General features: G+C 34.8%; 1 protein-coding gene across 2 annotated transcripts; it reads left to right on the top strand.

Annotated features, from left to right (window-relative positions):
• The first annotated feature begins 3,825 nt into the window (after positions 1-3,825).
• LOC131073464 (putative leucine-rich repeat receptor-like serine/threonine-protein kinase At2g14440) lies at positions 3,826-8,719 on the top strand. 2 transcript variants are annotated; one of them, XM_058009900.2, is made up of 15 exons: positions 3,826-4,228; positions 4,313-4,880; positions 5,048-5,532; positions 5,606-5,741; positions 5,842-5,914; positions 6,053-6,120; positions 6,239-6,310; positions 6,426-6,494; positions 6,629-6,816; positions 6,929-7,131; positions 7,248-7,371; positions 7,453-7,521; positions 7,655-7,841; positions 7,982-8,090; positions 8,184-8,719. In XM_058009900.2, exons 1-15 carry the CDS (start codon positions 4,147-4,149, stop codon positions 8,445-8,447), a joined length of 2,697 nt encoding a protein of 898 aa, XP_057865883.2. In that variant the 5' UTR covers positions 3,826-4,146; the 3' UTR covers positions 8,448-8,719. The 2 variants fall into 2 exon arrangements, with proteins under 2 accessions (XP_057865883.2, XP_057865881.2); XM_058009898.2 differs by having other exon boundaries at positions 6,926-7,131.
• The last annotated feature ends 10,481 nt before the right edge of the window (positions 8,720-19,200 follow it).

Raw genomic sequence — 19,200 nt, 5'->3', positions numbered from 1 at the left:
CTAATTTATTCCTATAAAATCTTTTCATCCTCTTTAAAAATTACATAGATTTAATGTAAAGTATTTTAAAAAATTAATTATTCCTTAAATTTTATTTAACATTACAATCTACATTAATCAAATCAAAACACGAGTAAAAATTACCTAACTTATTCCTATCAAATCGTTTCCATATCTTTAAATGTTTCCAAATCTTACATTAATCAAATAAAAATTAAAAATTTGAAGATATTTTATTTTCAAATTTGCAACTATCAAATTTGAATAATATCTAAGAATATTAAATATTCTAGATATCTTAAAATTTTCGGCAGAGAAGGCTACATTTGTCTAATAAAAAGAAAATTTATAACTATATTAAATGAAGATTAGAAAATTCAGATTATGTAAAAATTTATGTAAAAAAATGTTAAAATAAATACAAGTGTGATAGAAGTTATCCTAAGAATGTCATAAAAAGAATAGAGGTAAAAACAGTGTTCAGTGGTATCCACACATTTATTCTGCTGCTCTCAATTAAAAAGCATTAACTACGTGATCATTGTCTTTACTGGTGCTCTTGTAATTTATTTAAAATGATTCCCTTCTACCTTCCTGCCGGAATTTTAGGAAAACGATTTCATAAGACTTCTACGGGTGCGTGAGACAATTCCGGTGGGCAAAGCCCACGTTATAATAGCCTATCGGCTAAAAAGCAATAAATATGAAATCAATTTTTGACCTTTCAGAAAATTTCTTTGAATATCGAACCCTAAGGGCGGTCAATTTGGTGGTTTGTATTGACCAAGAGAGTCCGATACCCATTACAATTCTATTCAGTTAGGTGAATTATTTTCGAGTCAAATCGTATGACTTTTGATCTATTTGAATGCTTCTCACTTATCTACAATGAATATCTACAATGAATATCAGTCAAATACATCATATAGCTTAGGAGATACAATCGATCTTGCCTGAGACGAGGAGGAGGAAGCCATGAATGTAGAACTGGACCTGCAAAATGTATGAAACGCTCCAAATCAAAGTGGGCTGGATTTGATATATTTCTTGGAGACGGCGAAGAAGAAAGGGCAGATGGTCCAGCAGCGGCCACCGGCAAAAGAATATTGGACTTCACTTCACTCGACAATAGGTTACAGGTAGGTAGGCTAAGTGGGAAAATTTCTAAGCAGCAAAAAGAAAAGCCTAAATTGCAATGAATGTAATTCAGGGAAAGATGTAAATTTATGAGTGTGATCATAGAGTTTGTTGGGAAGCGTTTGCAGTCCTTGAATAATTGAGTTATTGTCCTTTCTTTTCACCGACCCATGTGACGATCGCTTTCTGGAAAGTGATTGTACGCTTTTTGGAGCATATTTTCGCTAGCAGGTTCCTAACATGTACCGTAGATAGACAAACAATCCGGACTTCTACTCCTTATCTAAGCTATTCCTTTGTCACAAAGTAAAGTAATATCAGGAAGTATCCCTGTGCAGACAAGGAAGTAAAGAACAAAATGTAGAGATTAAGACTACATTATTGCAAACTGCCATATGAAAATTAGAGTTTTTAAGTTTTTGTCAAAGTTTACCTTTTCGTATTCTTTGGCTAGACTAGATTGCAACCAGCTCTTCTACACAATTTCTACATTTCCGCGTTCCACTTTTGTGTACATTTGGGCCTTCTCTGTCCTAATATTCCACGCAACTTGAGGTAAGGATAATACTTCGATAGAGAAAGTCTTCACGTGATGGACTGCAATGTGAAAAATGAAAAAGTATGGAGAACAACAGCTTTTGAATTTACTCATTTTGAGAATATACGATTTCTATGGTCATTTATATTTTAATTTGTTTTAAATAAAATCTTTTTATTAGGGGAAGTGTATCAATAGTCATTATATTTAACTTTATGCATCCGCAGATCTTAATTGACAGATCTGATTTTGACTTTATTTTTTTGTTCTCTTTGTATGCACTTAACTGCTTATAGCTATTTTTTTGGTTTCTTGATAGTATTGATGAACTTTGTGAGATCTATTATACGTATAAGGATCAAAAAGTTCTATTATACATATAAGGATCAAAAAGTACATATTTCAAACCGTCACTTGATACCTACTTAAAGATGCCCTAATAACAATGCACCTAAAATTGTCAATATTCATGCACAAATGCCCTAGTAGTCATGCGCAAATGGGACAATTATGGTCCAAAAATGCTAGAAGTGGGTGGCTATTGGTACATGCGAAATTTATTAATGGGATTTTAGTTATCATTTTTGGGTTTCTTTAAAGTTAGTAATTTCAGGGTTGGGTGCACAAGGAGTGAACAATTATTGGAACTATAATGGCTACTAGTGTTTTTCACCTAGATGGTGGTCAAATCGAGTGAAACAAATCTAAATCTGACTTTCTGGAGCCTCCCAAATGTAATAGGGCAGTGAAAAAATGTTGTCACTATAACTAGAATTGACTGAAAAATATATTTGACTGAAAAATTAGACGTTCGAATTGTCATACGAAAGAAAGGTGTTTTTTTTTGCTTTATGATAAATCAAGAGAATGTGCTTCAAAATATTGAAAAACAAAAAATCTAGACAGCGAAGTAATTCTGATGACCATTGAGAGAAGTAGACTCTGCATTTAAACTTGCCAAATTACACCACGACCCTTTTAACATTGGTTAGAAAATATAAACCAGCCTAAACTTGGATAAGAACAAATGTTACGAATAATTTACTTCAAAATGTCATTAAGTTGAGTCGATGTTTGAGATGTTTTTGCTTTTGATCAATTTGTCAGCCCTCGAGGAATTACAATACACAACGATAATTTCACACAAATATTTTACAATTGATTTAGGGGATTACAAGAAATTACAACTACCAGATGATCTAAGATAAAAGAATGAATTACATATTCAACAATTGGAATAGAAATAATTATATGTCTTTTTTTATGTAAAATTATAGTTATTTTTTCATTCAAATTTTGAGTCTAGAGAATGTTGGTCAACTCTTAGTGTTCAACACTTTTAAGTCTAGAAATGTGTACTTAGTGTGACCACACACCTTAAGCAACATATTAAGCCTAGACAATGTCAGTCAACTCTGGGTGTTTAACACTTTTAAGCCTAGAAGTGTAAGCTTAGTGTGTGTGATTTAAGCTGTTTCCTTGTCTATGTCTATAGGTTCTTGATATTACAATTTTTCCTTCAGCGCATTTTTTGGTTTGCCACCTATAATTACCTTTTAATATTATAATATATATTTTAGGTGCTTCCATTTTCTTTTATAAATAAAATGTATGTCAAAGTACCTAGTTTTAGTTTTACAAGATTTATGTTATCTAGATATTTTTCAACATTCAATTTTCTAATTCAACAATAGTAGTTCATATACTCTCACTTCCCAAATTTTCTTATGTCAAATTGATGTCATCATATCAGCTTTTAACCTCTCTCTCATTGATCAATAATTCAACAATAGTAGTTCATATATACCCATCTCTTGTTGAATATTAATTAGACTTTGAGTCAAACTCAAACTCATTGATCTATACTACCATTAAATAGATTTATGCAAATCATTATCATGAATAATGAATATACATGATTGAATTTGACTTTTAAAACACACCATTGAACATCTATCTTATCAGACCTATTTATGAGGAAGCGGACAATATTCGGTTACATGTAGACTTTCTTCAACATTCCCCAACATTAAGAATAGATTTATATAAACCACTATCATGAATAAATATTAAATGATTAAATTGACTTTTAAAACACACAGTTGAACATAGACCTATTTAGGGGGAAGCTGACAAGATTCAGTTGCGTGTAGACTTTCCCCAACGTTTCCCCTACGCACAAAGTTAATTTGGCATTGGCGACGGTCCAAGAGCGTGATCATCTAGTCTCAGTCCCTGACTTTTCTTAAGGCAAACTGATGTCATCATATCAGCTTTTAACCTCTCTCTCTGATCGACAGTCTTCGTCCCTCTGTTTTCTGCTATAAAGAGATTCAGGGTTTCCTAAAGGTGTATACAATTATATGACATCCTTTCCTTGCCAAGCTTTTCCTTAAGATGGTTGTTTTGTTTTAATCGCTACATCAGCAGTGCCCTGAGTTTGTTTTCTTGCGCCGTTGCAACAGATCATCATGAAGTTCAGAAGCTTAACCATGTTAGCTATCATGAGTTTTATCGTCTTGTTCATCTCCCGCATACATTCGAACCCAGACGGTAAGCTTAATTTTATTTCCGGCACACCTGAAATATGGTCTTACTGTTAGCGTTATAATTTTGCTGATTACGCTTTTTGTGTAGGCTTTCTAAGCATCAGATGTGGCGCTTCCATTAATCGAACCGACGATCAAGATAGACTCTGGATTTCAGATACCCCATTCACCAGAATTCGGAGCAATTATTCCATTGATGATCCATCGCTTAGTGTTCCAGCCTCAACGGATTGGAACCGTAAGATATTTGCCTATTTTACAGATTTGACAGTAAATAAATATTGCTACTTAATTCCAGTCAAGCCTGGCATTCTTTACTTGGTCAGAGTTACATTTTATAAAGGAGCATTCGAGACCCCTATTCCATTAGCTAGCGTCTTTGATTTATTAATAAATGGAATTAAGTGGGCTAAAGTGAACCTAACGCTAATTCAAGCCAAGGATTTCCTTAATCAGGACATTATGTTAACAGCCAAGAGTAACAGTATAAGTTTATGCCTAGCTCGAAATTCAGAAACAGGAAAGGAAAACTTTGTTTTTATTTCAACTATCGCGTCGAGGCAACTAAATTCTGCGTTATATAGTTCAATTGACTTCCACAACAACGCCTTAGTTCTCCTCGATAGGAGAAATTTGGGCAGCATCAACAGTTACGCGTAAGTGTAATTATCTCTGGCTTTTGTTTTGTTGTGATTTTCCCTGTTTCGTCAGAGAATAGGTCGGCCTAATCGAATATGAAGCCATGGTCTTAGACAAAAAATTGAATAATTAACCTTTCTATCTAGTTTGATTATTTTATGATTTAGCGTTGTCGCAATTGTAGCTACCCACAGGATGACTTTGATCGCTGGTGGTATGGCACAAGTACATCATCGGTCTATGATAATATCAACACAACGGAGAACATCTCTGGGAAGGGCTTGCTGAACCAACCACCTCTAGATGTATTGCAGACAGCCATTACAATGGAAGCAGTTGGCAACCTCCTAGCAACGCTACAACTTCCCTCCTCTGTCTACGAGGGCGGCTCTTGTTATTTTGCACTTTACTTCTGCAACATAAAGGCAGAAAACCTCTCAGTCACCAACAGGTTCCAAGTCTTCATTAATGATAATCGAATAACAGACTGGCTACAATTCACCTCATTTCTGCAATGCTTGGTTGTACAGAGGAATTTAGAATTTGAGGGAACTGGATCTGTAAACATAACATTGCATCCTGGGGAAGGATCAGACGTAGGACCTTTTATAAATGCGGCAGAAGCATTTCAGATCAAGGACGTGCAAAATATGACACACCCGGAAGATGGTAAGTTATCTCTATTTCTCTAATTGAACTCACTAATATGTTGGCATGTTCTAATATGAACTGTATGATACAGTAATGACTATCAGAACAATAGCGAGTTCGATCAATGTTCCAGACGATTGGTTCGGAGGAGATCCATGTTTGCCTGCAGGTTATGCTTGCACGGGTATTATTTGTAACGGCGACAACCCATCAAGAGTGATTATCTTGTAATTCCATATCCTTAAAACACAGAAAATAGAACCTCATTTGGTTAGAGAATGTTTTATAGTAAAAGCCTCTAAGAGTTATGATCTGAACTCATTACAGGAATCTAACAAACTTTGGTCTCAGCGGCAACATCCCTCCAATTATTGGAAGATTAGGAGCACTAACTCGTTTGGTAAGATTTCTGTAACCTGCACTTACTTCCAAGCATTAAAATTTAAGCTATTCCTCTCGTTTAAAGATTGAATAGATTTCTTATAATAACTAGCCATGGTAGATAGAAATAAAAGTGATTAATTATTGTCCATGCCAGCTGCTAGGAAGCAATAATTTGTCAGGTTCTATACCAGACTTCAGTTCATTGAAGAATCTTACAACATTGTAAGAAATCTCTGAATCCTTGCCCTTGAGTATCTAAATTCTCTTATTTATTTGTATAATTGAATAATAAGATCGGTGTCCGTAAGGTAATGTTTAGTTATTTTTATTATGTTGAAAGGCAATTGCAAAATAATCAACTTACTGGAGAAATCCCAGCATCATTAGAGAAGCTTCCCCTGCTAAATCAATTGTATGTTCACTAACTCTTCCTACATTTTAAGATTAATAAAAGTTATTCTCTACCTCAAAATATTGTTTTACTTAATAAAGGTCAAACTTGACTAAGTACATTCAGTATTGAACAGATATTTGGAGAACAACAAATTGGATGGAACTGTGCCATCAGGGTTAAATAAGCCTGGATTAGACTTTCGGTAAGTCGAATAAAGGACGTTGCTTATTTTGTTTGACTTATTTTACGTAGTTACACCATTTTCGGATCGAACATAACGCACAGATTTTATAAATACAAATCTTCCTAATCATTTATATTTATTGTTCACTGAAGACTTACTCCTCAAAGTAACTTTCCGACGGGCAACAAAAGTCACAAAATAAGAAATTTGATTTTGGGATGCGTAGTTGGTGCAACGTTAATAGCACTGGTTTTAGTAACTTTTCTATGGAAATACCTTCGTAGACCACGAGCTCACATCACAGAAAGTCAAATTATGCCACCTGAAGAAACAGATGGAGGTATTATTTTATTAATTTTTATCAATTAAGCTAACGGACGTTTTAAAAATAAATACCAGTTCTAATTCTTGAATCTTACTGAGGAACGTTCATTTATAACTCCATTCAGTAGAGGAAGGTCATGCCAAGGAGTATCATAGATTGGCGATAGAATATACAGAGGAAGAAATTAAAGCTGCCACAAATAATTATTCCACAGTAATTGGCGTGGGAGGCTTTGGCTCAGTATTCTTTGGTACACTTTCTGGGTATAATGTCGCCGTCAAAATACTTTCAAGCACTTCTAATCAGGGGCAACAAGAATTTCAGAACGAGGTTTTCTGTCCCCCGTCAACTCCCAAATCTATCATTCAACATAGGAGTTTTGATTTCTTTTTCTTATTTCGTTCTGATCTAAAATGCATCACTAACATATTTTGTTTATACTCCAGGTAACTCTGCTTTGTAGATTATATCATAAGAATCTTATAAGTCTTATTGGTTATTCCAAACAAACTGTTGAAGCGCTGGTATATGAATATATGGATTGCGGAACATTGAAGGATCATCTACATGGTATTGGTTAATTTCAGAATAGATAAAATTAAAACTGAATGCACTTAAAATTCGCTAAGATGATTAAATGCCCACTGACAGGAAAAGCCAAAGAGGAGAAACCACTTGATTGGAATACAAGGCTCAACATTGCTCTCCAAGCGGCAGAGGGTAATCTAAGTGATAACTTTATTTGATTTATATTTCTATTTCGCTATACAATAGTAAAAGTGTATGAATATTGTGATTGTTTTACTTAATTGGCTTTTGGTTTTCTTATATTACGGTTTCTATATTATTTCAGGTTTGCTATACTTGCATCAAGGTTGTAATCCACCAATCATTCACAGAGATATAAAGTGCACTAATATACTTTTGGATGCAAGAATGAACGCAAAGGTAGCTGACTTTGGTCTAGCCAAGCTGCTGGACAGATCCCAAACCTATGTTTCAACAGCGGTCAAAGGCACCATAGGCTATCTTGATCCTGAGTATTTCCTTCTTCACCCTTACAAAATTTTGAACTGAAATCTTCTTTGCCGTTATATTCATTCTGTCATTAAACGATATGCTATGATCCAACATATTTGATATCACTAGCACCAGTCTAAAACTAGAAAAGTTAATGCAGATACTTTGAGACAGCGTCACTAACCGCAAAGAGTGATGTATATAGTTTTGGAGTGGTGTTGCTGGAGATAATTTCTGGAAAATCGACAAGTGAAAATATATTGCCATTGGTAATTTGTGGAGAGTAAAAACAATCAGTTGCAATCTTTATTTTAAGCTCACTATTTAGGATTGCATAGGATTCTGATTGGGTTTATTTGCAGGCAAGAGAGCTACTGTCATGCGGTAGAATAGCCGACCTTATGGATTCTTCATTGGATGGCCACTACAAATTATCAAGCGCTTGGAAAGTTGCAGAGGTGGCATACGCATGCGTGGCACAAAAATCAATAGACAGACCGCCAATGAGCACGGTGGTGGAAGTCTTGAAGGAAACAGTCGCCCTTGAGATCGACGATATTGGTCAATATGCGCATATTCCGGATACGACATTCCCTGTATCTGACGTAATGCCGACGGCGAGGTAGAAATGGAGCTATGGAAATTTAGAACCAAAAAATAGTGATTCACCTATTTATACGCCTGCACCCCCTAGATCTTTATCATTATGGTTGCTTGTATGCTTTCCTTCTTGGTCATCTCGCATTCGTATAATTTTTGAGATGTTTATATATATCCTTAAATATTTTTTTAAAGAAAATGCTAGGTATTTTTTTTCATAAAAAAATGTTTCAGACCATATTTAATGATTCACAATAAAAATTTATTATATGAAATACGGAAAAAATATTATTTTAAATATTATTATCATTTTCATAATATAGTAAAAAAATTTGGATATTGGTAGAATTTTACGCTATTGATAAATATATCTTTTATACAGTTTTAATTCAATCATGTGCCTTACATCTCACATCCTCCTTTGAATATTTTAGTGTCCTTAATCTTGTGAAATAGATGCTCGTGACATTTATGCATACTTTCTATAATGATCCTATATAGGTTGTGATAATGAGGAATAATCATTTTAAAATGATTTTTCCATGTGATATTACAACTATTTTAATGACATGCATGGTACAATCACACCTTCTCATATATATCTTGTATATATAATGTTAACTCCATGCCAATAAATAAATGTACTATATACAAATTACTTTATTGTATCGATGATAAGGAGCCTTGTAGTAATCATAGTCTACATCTCATGTTGAATCGATGGATACTTGTCTTTCACATAGATTTTATTTATGTTATTCATTCAAGGTAATTATGTGCAAAAAACTTGTACATATGAGTGAACTATACTAAATTGAACAACACAAAAATAAGCATACACACAGTTAACACACTAAGGAATCTATCTAAAACATTAAAAAAAAAAAAAAAAAAAATTATGCTAGATCTCTTAGTTGTATGAAAAAATCATTCCCAATTTGATTGTTGATATGTGCACTCAAATTCTAGTAGCATAATATTACATTCTTTGTTGTTGTTGAAATGGCTCGGGTATAGTCACATTTATAGATTTTTTCTTGGATGTATTAAGAACTTGGATCAATTGGGATGATTAATGGCCTAGATTTTATTGGACATATAAAGTAAGGAAGTGATAGAAAGTGATGAATGATGGCTTTAAATGAGTAGAGGCTCAAAGATAGGTGGAGAAACAATGCATAATATATAATGGATGGATAGGACCTAGAGTGGCTTCTAGCAAGTAATTCTAACTACCTCGGAAGGTTCCTCATAAAGGTGGATTTTTTTCACCACCATGCTCATGAGATAGAAAAAAGGTACGAAGTGGAGTTTCAAATTCTTATTTATTGAAAAGAGGTGGGTGTAATTATACTTCCCAAGTACATAAAAGAATTTTAAATAAGGAATTTAACATTGACCCATGCATATGAGGTACATGGGAGGACAAATAAGTTTTTGTGGGGGTTTGTAGTGGTGAAGTCCTCACCTAATCATTGGTTCAGGTATGTACACATGATTACATAGGGCGTATAATGGAGATTAGAGAGAAATTATGGAGGATGACTATAAAATAAAAGTTCAATAAATTTATTTACTTATCTTTTTAGAAGAGGGGACTTGAGGGTTCTTGGGGTACTTGAAACTCATTTAACATTCGACTCAACATTTGAACTGAAGTCACTTCTATCGATACTTAGGAATGAGGATATTCAAAACTTACATATTGACTAGGAACTCTTTAAAGCAATGCAAGGAACTTGAAAGCATTTTATGTTGCCAAAGTTTTCCAATTCACCAAGAACTTTGTGACCAATTGGAACTCCTACAAATAATATGTGTCAAAAACCTCATTGAAATTTGTAAAGACACTTGGAACTAGGAACAAGTGTTTTTTCAAGTAATGTAAAAATAACAAAGGCTATGGAGTTTGTCTCACACTACTAATGCATTAAGAATCGTAAGTCCATTTCAATAGATAATAGATTAATCGAGAAAAAATCCAAAATAAGTGCGAAGGGGTGTGGAGTTTGCTACCATGTCCACTAATACATTTGTTGAGGTTTAAAAATCCTCCCTATTTCCAAAGCCTCCTGTGACTACTTGCTATACAAAAATAGAACTTGGGGAAAAATTATTATACATGAGACAATAGAGCACACTTTATGATATCGAACTTAATACAAGAAAAATAAATAGAAAAGGCGTTCTCTCCACTTGTCGCAATTCGTATTTTCTACCAATCTCCTATAATCAACTTCATGGAAATATCCTACCCTCTTTCAAAACTTTGTTCACTTCAGTTGTACTAGATTTGAAATAAAATCATCCTTATGAGCCTATTCCTCTCTAACTATGTGTGGTTACTCGCCTACAATTTCCTTTTTTATATAAAATAGCTTATTAAGCACCATTCTTAGGCATTTAGAGATTTTTTTGTCTTCACTTACTTTGGTTTGGCTGATAATGATCTCTAAGGCCCCATTCTTTCAAATTTGGCTTTTCTCACTCACCTACAAACTCTTTCCTATATGAAAATAACTTATCAGGAGCCATTCCATGCTCTTTAACAAATCTCTCAAAACTGAATGAACTAGAATCATTTGAAAAGTTGATAACTAGACATATTCCATGGGAAATTGATACCAAGCTCTCCATTTCGGTACTTTCAAGTGTATGGTGAAATCAACTTAGTGGAAACATACCAAACTCCACTGGAAATTGTCCATGTCTCGAAGAAACTATTGAAATGTGGTGACTGATCAGCAAAGTACTGTACACTCAGCACGTATCCTCGCGGGGGTTCGGTGGTGGCAGCCCCCGAGAAATTTTTTTTTGCCGTTTTTCGTTGATGAAAACCGACATTGTAATAAAACCCCCAAAAAAAGCTGACTTTGTTTGTTGCCCTAAAAACGCATGTTATAAGCGGCTGGGATGCTTAAGGCATTGTAAGGTTGATGTACTATTTTTGTTGGATAATAAGAAAGATTGGACGACTATGTATGGTGGACGTAACCCATTCTGGGTGAACCACGTTAAATCTATATGTTATCTGTGTCTTGTTTTATTTCTTTATCTTTTGTATTTAAATTTGCATATAATTGTTAGTTCATATTTGCTTCGGATCTGCTTGAAACCCTAACAATTGGTATCAGAGCGAGGTTTTTTGTAAATTGGCAGGACTTTCAGATTTGAGTGGGAGCAATGGAGGATTCCAAATTCAAGGTCGAAAAGTTTAACGGCCAGAATTATCAGTTATGGAAAATGCAGATGGAGGATTACCTGTATCAAAAGGATTTGTGGCGGCCATTGGAAGGAAAGGCAAAGAAACCAACCACAATATCAGATGAAGAGTGGGACATTTTAGATAGAAAGGCACTGGCATCCATTTGATTGTGCCTTGCGTCGTCTGTAGCATTCAATATAACAGAAGCAAAAATGACTGTAGATTTGATGGCAACATTGGCTAAGTTGTATGAGAAACCCTCGGCTTCGAATAAGGTATTTCTTATGAAGCATTTGTTTAATTTGAAAATGAGTGAGGGAGGATCTGTAGCGGAGCACTTAAATGAATTTAATACAATCACCAGTCAATTGTCTTCGGTAAAAATTTACTGCACAGAAGAGGTTAGGGCTCTCTTGATTTTATGTTCTTTGCCAGAAAGCTGGAATAGCTTGGTTATGGCTGTAAGTAACTCTGTCTCTGGTAAAAATACTTTGGTATTTGATGATATTGTTGGTGTTATCCTAAGCGAGGAAATGTGAAGGAAAAGCACAGGTGAGACTCCAACATCATTAGGTAGTGTTTTGAATGTGAAGAATAGAGGAAGATCAAAGGAAAGAGGAAAAGGCCCTGGGAATGAGAAGTCACGAGGGAAGTCAAAGAAAGGATGCTCTCAATCTAGAGGAAAGAAAGATTGTTGGTACTGCGGAAAGCCTGGTCATCTAAAGAAAGACTGTTGGTTTCGGAAAAATAAAGAAGGAGACAAAAATGAAAATGACAGTAAGGAAGCTAATATTGCAAGTAATACTTTACAAGATGCTTTAATCTTTATGTTTGGATAATGTTAATGATTCCTGGGTAATAGATTCTGGGGCTTCATTTCATGCTACACCCCATAGAAAATATTTTCTAGATTATATTCAAGGTGATTTTGGATAGGTATATTTGGGTGATGATGAGCCTTATCAAATTGTTGGAAAAGGAAAGATAAAGATCAAGTTGCAGAATGGTAATGACTGGTTTCTGCAGGAGGTAAGACATGTTCCTAATTTAAGAAGAAATTTAATTTCTGTAGGGCAACTAGGTAGTGAAGGTTGCATAGTTACCTTCTCAGACAGTATGTGGAAGGTCACTAAAGGATCATTAGTAGTAGCTAAAGGTGCGGAGGTAGGTACATTATATCTGTGTACTGGTAACACTTACTCTACCTTAGCTGCTACAGATAAAGTTACTGCAGGGACAACAACAATAAATGTTGCAAGAATAGATTCGATAATGTGGCACCATAGGCTTGGGCACATGAGTGAGAAAGGGATGAAAATCCTTCACTCCAAAAATCTATTGCCAGGACTAAAGAAGATTGATTTAGATTTCTGTGAAAATTGTGTTTATGGTAAACAGAAAAGAGTCAGATTTCTCAAGGTTGGGAAAGAGAAGAAGAGTGAGAAGTTAGAGCTTGTGCATTCAGATGTATGGGGGCCAGCTCAAGTATCATCTCTTGGTGTCTCTTTTTATTATGTTATTTTTATTGATGACTCAACAAGAAAAACATGGGTATATTTCCTAAAACAAAAATCAGATGTTTTTGAAACTTTTAAAAAATGGAAAGCTTTGGTTGAGAATGAGACAGGAAAAAAGTTGAAGTGTCTCAGATCAGATAATGGAGGTGAGTATTGCAGCAAAGCATTTGAAGATTACTATTCCTTAAATGGGATTCAAAAGCAGAAGACAGTTCCAAGAACTCCACAGGAAAATGGTGTGTCGAAGAGAATGAATAGGACTATCATGGAACGCGCGAGGAGCATGAGATTTCATGTTGGATTGCCCTTACATTTTTTGGCAGATGCTGTACATACTGTTGTCTATTTGATAAATAGAGGACCTTCAACCCCTTTGGATGGTGGTATTCCAGAGGAGGCATGGACTGGTAAAAAGGTAAATTATTCTTTTCTAAAAACTTTTGTTTGCGAAGCTTTTGTCCATGTTGATAAAGAAAACATAACCAATCTTGATGCTAAATCTCAGAAATGTACCTTCATTGGATATGGGATAGATGAATATGGTTATCGGTTATGGGATTTTGAAAATAAGAAAATAATTAGAAGTAGAGATGTTATATTCAATGAGAAGGTTATGTATAAAGAACAGATGTGGGAAAAGAAGCATGAACAAGACAAACAAGAATATGTGGTGTTGGATGAGATTCCTAAAAATGAAATGCCACAGGTACTTGATGCTCAGCAACAACAGATTGTCCCACAAACTCCTGCAAGTGTTAGACGTTCTACGAGGACAAGTAGACCCCCTGAAAGATTTTCTCCTTCTTTGTATTCTATTTTATTAATGGATTCTAGTGAACTAGAAGAATATGAAGAAGCAATGCAGGTAGATGCCAAACAACAGTGGGAGCTAGGCATGAAAGAGGAGATGGACTCCTTGATGAAAAACAAGACTTGGGACTTAGTCCCTTTACTTGCAGAAAAAAGAGCCTTGCCTAACAAATGGGTTTATTGACTGAAGGAGGAGGAAGGAGGTCAGAAAAGATATAAGGCCAGACTTGTGGTAAAAGGTTTTGCATAGAAAAAGGGTATAGATTATGATAAAAAAATTTCTCCAATTGTAAAAATGACTTCAATTAGAACTGTACTTAGTCTTGGGGCTGTAGATGATTTACATCTTGAACAATTAGATGTCAAAACAGCTTTTCTCCATGGAGATTTGGAGGAGGAAATGTACATGTTGCAACCACAGGGATATGAGGTCAAAGGTAAGGAGAACTTGGTGTGCAGGTTGAAGAAAAGTTTGTATGGCCTAAAACAAGCACCTCGACAATGGTATTTAAAATTTGATAGTTTCATGGCTGAACACGGTTATCATAGATGTCATTCTGAACATTGTGTATATTTTAAGAGATTTGATAATGCCAGTTATATTATCTTGTTGCTTTATGTTGATGACATGCTTGTTGCTGGGTCTAACATGCAACATATAAATGATCTTAAACAGAAATTAGCCAGATCATTTGCTATGAAGGATTTGGGTGCAGCTAAGCAAATTCTCGGTATGAGGATTACACGGAACAAGAAAAATAGAACCTCGAATTTGTCCCAAAGTGAGTATATAAAGGAGGTGTTGAAAAGATTTAACATGCAGGATGCAAAAGCAGTTAGTACACCTTTGGCTAGTCATTTCAAATTGACTAAGGAGATGTGCCCAAAGGCACAGGAAGAGGTTAATAAAATGTCTAACATCTCGTATTCATCAACTATTGGTAGTCTAATGTATGCAATGGTATGCACAAGGCCAGATATTGCACATGTAGTGGGAGTTGTGAGTAGGTTTATGAGTAATCCGGGTATGGAACATTGGAATGCTGTGAAATGGATTCTTCGGTATTTGAAAGGAACTACTACGAAGGCATTATGTTTCAAAGGATCTAATGCTGCTCTAAGTGGATTTGTTGACTCTGATGTGGCGAGTGATATTGATTCACGGAGGAGTACTATAGGGTATGTTTTTACTATAGGGGGAACTACAGTCAGTTGGGTTTCTAGGCTGCAAAAGGTTGTTGCACTTTCAACCACTGAAGCTGAGTATGTTGCTGCTATAGAAGCCAACAAGGAGATGATTTGGTTACAATGTTTTCTGGATGAATTGGGTTAGACATAGGAGGATCGCCCATTGTATACTGATAGCCAGAGTGCCATTCATCTTGCGAAGAACTCTGCTTTTCATTCAAGGACAAAGCACATTCAGCTCAGGTACCACTTCATTCGGACTGTTTTGGAGGAGGGTCAGTTACGGCTTGAGAAGATTCACATAAGTGAGAATCCTGCCGATATATTCACAAAGGCAGTTCCACAGGAGAAGCTGATTTCTTCATTAGTTTCTGTTGGTCTTCTTGATTGATAATTGTGGAATTTATACTAGTCAAGTCCTAGTGTTTTATCCAGCGGATGTTGCATGTACAATGGTGTCATGTAGTATCAGTCTCCAAGTGGGAGATTGTTCAATGTGGAGCCTGATCAGTCTCCAAGTGGGAGATTGTTGAAATGTGGTGACTAATCAGCAAAGTACTGTACACTCAGCACGTATCCTCGTTGATGAAAACTGACATTGTAATAAAACCCTAAAAAAAAGCCGACTTTGTTTGTTGCCCTAAAAATGCATGTTATAAGTGGCTGGGATGCTTAAGGCATTGTAAGGTTGATGTACTATTTTTGCTGGATAATAAGAAAGATTGGACGGTTGTGTATGGTGGACATAACCCATTCTGGGTGAACCACGTTAAATCTCTGTGTTATCTGTGTCTTGTTTTATTTATTTATCTTTTGTATTTAAATCTGCATATAATTGTTAGTTCATATTTGCTTCGAATCTGCTTGAAACCCTAACAGAAACTTATTTAAATTACACCCAAATTAGTGGAGTGGTTTCAATAGAGTTGAGTAAGATGAACCTTCTTATCCAACTTTCACCACACACCAATCAACTTGTTAGTGGCATCAATAACACATTGGCCTTTCTAAATGCTCTCACTAATTGCTCCACTTGAAAGAAATAATAATGCCACATAATCAATTCACTAGTATATTGCACCCATCCAAAGGTCAATGTCTATCAATCTCTTTCACTTGAGTTTACTAGGTAAAATGATAAGGGGACTAGTAAAATGATAAGGGGAAGCATGCCAAAACATATTGTTAATTTTGACGAAATTAACTAACTTAGGTTTAAGTAGAAAACTTTTTAGTGGCTATTAGTAAAAACTCCTACTAATTAATAAAAGCACATGGTATTCTAAGCATTAATTTAGGTTTGTCTAATCAATCTTATTTGCTTGCTAGAAAATAAATTACGTTCAACAATTTCAATTAATAACCTATGTAAAAAAGGTGAAATACAGTGAATAATACATTTAAATTTTAAATATTTTATAGTATAAAATGTACTTGTTTATTTTGAGCAATATGAAAACCCAAGAAATCAATGAAATTTAATAATCAATTCATTTTAAAAATATTATTTCTCAAAATAATTTAAGGAGATAAATATATACCTTACTAAAAATATTTGTATTTGTTAACCAGTACAAATATTAATCTGTTAGTTAAACAATATGCAGTGGGATAGGGGACGCAGCTATTCTTGCTCCAAAAATGCACTAACGTACCACAAAAAGTTAATAACATGAAAGTTAGTCATGCATTACACACCATTGATCGTGTATTCAATGGTTGTGATTTTCCAAGCAGTCAATAACACAAAGTACGACCCAGCAGTTTTGGAGCTAAAATAGCTAAGGCTGTAGGACAGTATCTATTTAAAGCGGATACTAAAAATAAGATTATAATAATTATGATATTGCTATCAAGATTCAACTGTGTAGATTATAATACTTGACCGAAGCTATTCTGGCTCCAAAACAGACCCTTCGTACAACGTGATAGCGACGTGTTAGTCAATCGCAGCCGTTTATTGCAAAATCGACAGTGTAAAACATGTGACTAACATGCATGTTAGTCAATCCGTATTGCCATTTTGAAGCCAGAATAGACGCGTCCATAATACTCAAAATAGTGCAAAGTGCTATCAATGCTTTTATAGTTGCATGTCTTTACTCAGCTTTTTGTGAAGGTGACTCCACTTAACATTTTCCCGCTAGTCTTCCATGCCTTCTGTACACAAATAGCATCTACTCAATCAGCCAAATTTATTCTGGCTCCAAAACAGACCTTTCGTACAACATGATAGGGACGTGTTACTCAATCGCAACCTTTTATTGCAAAATCGACAATGTAAAACGCACCACTAACACGTGTGTTAGTCAATCCGTACTGCGGTTTTGAAACCAAAATAGACTCATCCTACTCAATCTATGTCATTAATCATTTCTTCCGTGATTGGTCATATCTCATCTCCATCTCGGATTTTCTCTTTTCTGAAGCGTGTTGCCTTTTCATCATCCAAGTATTACACCATTCATGGTATTCAACATAGTGTCCATAATGTAAACGGACCCATATAAAGTCATAGAGAATTTTTTCATTCTTCTTATTTACTAGCAATTGCACCTTAGTGTGCAATGGGCACGCCGAAGATGTGTGGAAGGTAAATTACCAAAAAAAATGGTCTAGTTTTAGCATCCATTTGTGCAATACATGAAGTCAATTGAAAAATGTTTTTTTATATATATAGGTAATGGGTCGAAGCCAATAAGGTGTACATACCCTACCCCCTTGTGGGATTTGAAATTGTGACCTCTTTTTCAAGAGCACAAGTTCTCCACCACTAGGCCAACTTAGGTTATACAATTGAAAAATGATGTTGTTTGTGCAACAAAGGTTACAAGGGATAAGCGATAGCTTCATGTGAATTATGCATCCACTTACAAAGATATGGACAACTAAAAGAAAACCTTTGAAATAATAACATAATCAAGATCTATTACCAATAGGCTTATATTATGTTTTCAATATAGAGAATGGGAGGGAGATAGATACATAGGGACAAAATGTGTGTGTGTGTGTGTGTGTGTGTGTGAGAGAGTGAGAGAGAGAGAGAGAGAGAGAGAGAGAGAGAGAGAGAGAGAGAGAGAGAGAGAGAGAGAGAGAGAGAGAGAGAGAGAGAGAGAGAGAGAGGTGGGGGCCATATAGAAAGACAAAGAGATACAAATATAAAGGTCTAGAAAGAGGAAGATCTATATGGAAGGATTGAGAGAAATATGTCAAGAGATAAATGGGGATAGAGGAAGATAGAGGTAGATATATCTATGAAGAGAAAGAGAAATAGAGATATATGTGAAGATAAAGGAAATAAGACATGAAGGTAGAGAGAAATATATAGGGGGATAGGGAGGGAGTGAGGGAAGGAGATATGGGTTGAGGAGGGTGGCTAGCCTTTGAGGTGGACTAAAGGATGGAATGGATCTAATTATATTTCAATATTCTCACAATACAAGGATGACCACCCTTGAGATTGCAGTTTGCAAGCATTTCCAATAAATTCCTAATGTGGTTCACTATAAGGAATATGCCTTGAACCAAATATTAATGATATTATGGTGTATTGATATGGATTTGAATGATGTTTATATCAATTTATATGCTATCATTGATTATTAACACTTTATGATTTTTAATGTCAATTTATAGTGATTAATATTGTTTGCAGGACCTACAACAAGATTATACTATTAAGGGCATTACAATTGACAATTTTGTTATAAAGTTATATTTATAAATATAATACATTTTTCATCTTAATTTAGAATTAATGTTTCAAGACTAAATTCAACTAAATCCCAAAAATGGACATTATAGAGTTCAACATACAATGATTAATGACACACATAAAACTTGATCATGATTGTTGATATTTCAAGGATTACTCAAGACTGATTCACCCCCACTCTCAGTCTTATGGTGTGTTGAACATCCATTTGATAAATATTGTTAGATGAGATATATTGTTTAATTTTAAGATACATATATTATTTTTCACCTCTTTTTTCATAATAAAGAGGAGCTTCTTGTAAGGTCACGAGCTCTAAATATTCTACCTCCTACTAATTTTAT

The sequence above is a fragment of the Cryptomeria japonica genome, chromosome 7 (genome assembly GCF_030272615.1).
Source record: "Cryptomeria japonica chromosome 7, Sugi_1.0, whole genome shotgun sequence".
NCBI lineage: Eukaryota > Viridiplantae > Streptophyta > Pinopsida > Cupressales > Cupressaceae > Cryptomeria > Cryptomeria japonica.
The sequence above is the reverse complement of the archived record's forward strand: the minus strand, read 5'-3'. Positions and strand labels throughout refer to the sequence as shown.

What these genes read in the sequence shown, in the direction of transcription:
- LOC131073464 (XM_058009898.2), top strand. Translation starts at nt 4,147, where the DNA reads ATGAAGTTCAGAAGCTTAACCATGTTAGCTATCATGAGTTTTATCGTC. An exon ending in CCATCAAGAGTGATTATCTT is followed by an intron (nt 5,742 to 5,841) that starts GTAATTCCATAT and finishes AACTCATTACAG; the next exon opens with GAATCTAACAAACTTTGGTC. An exon ending in AACAAGAATTTCAGAACGAG is followed by an intron (nt 7,132 to 7,247) that starts GTTTTCTGTCCC and finishes TTTATACTCCAG; the next exon opens with GTAACTCTGCTTTGTAGATT.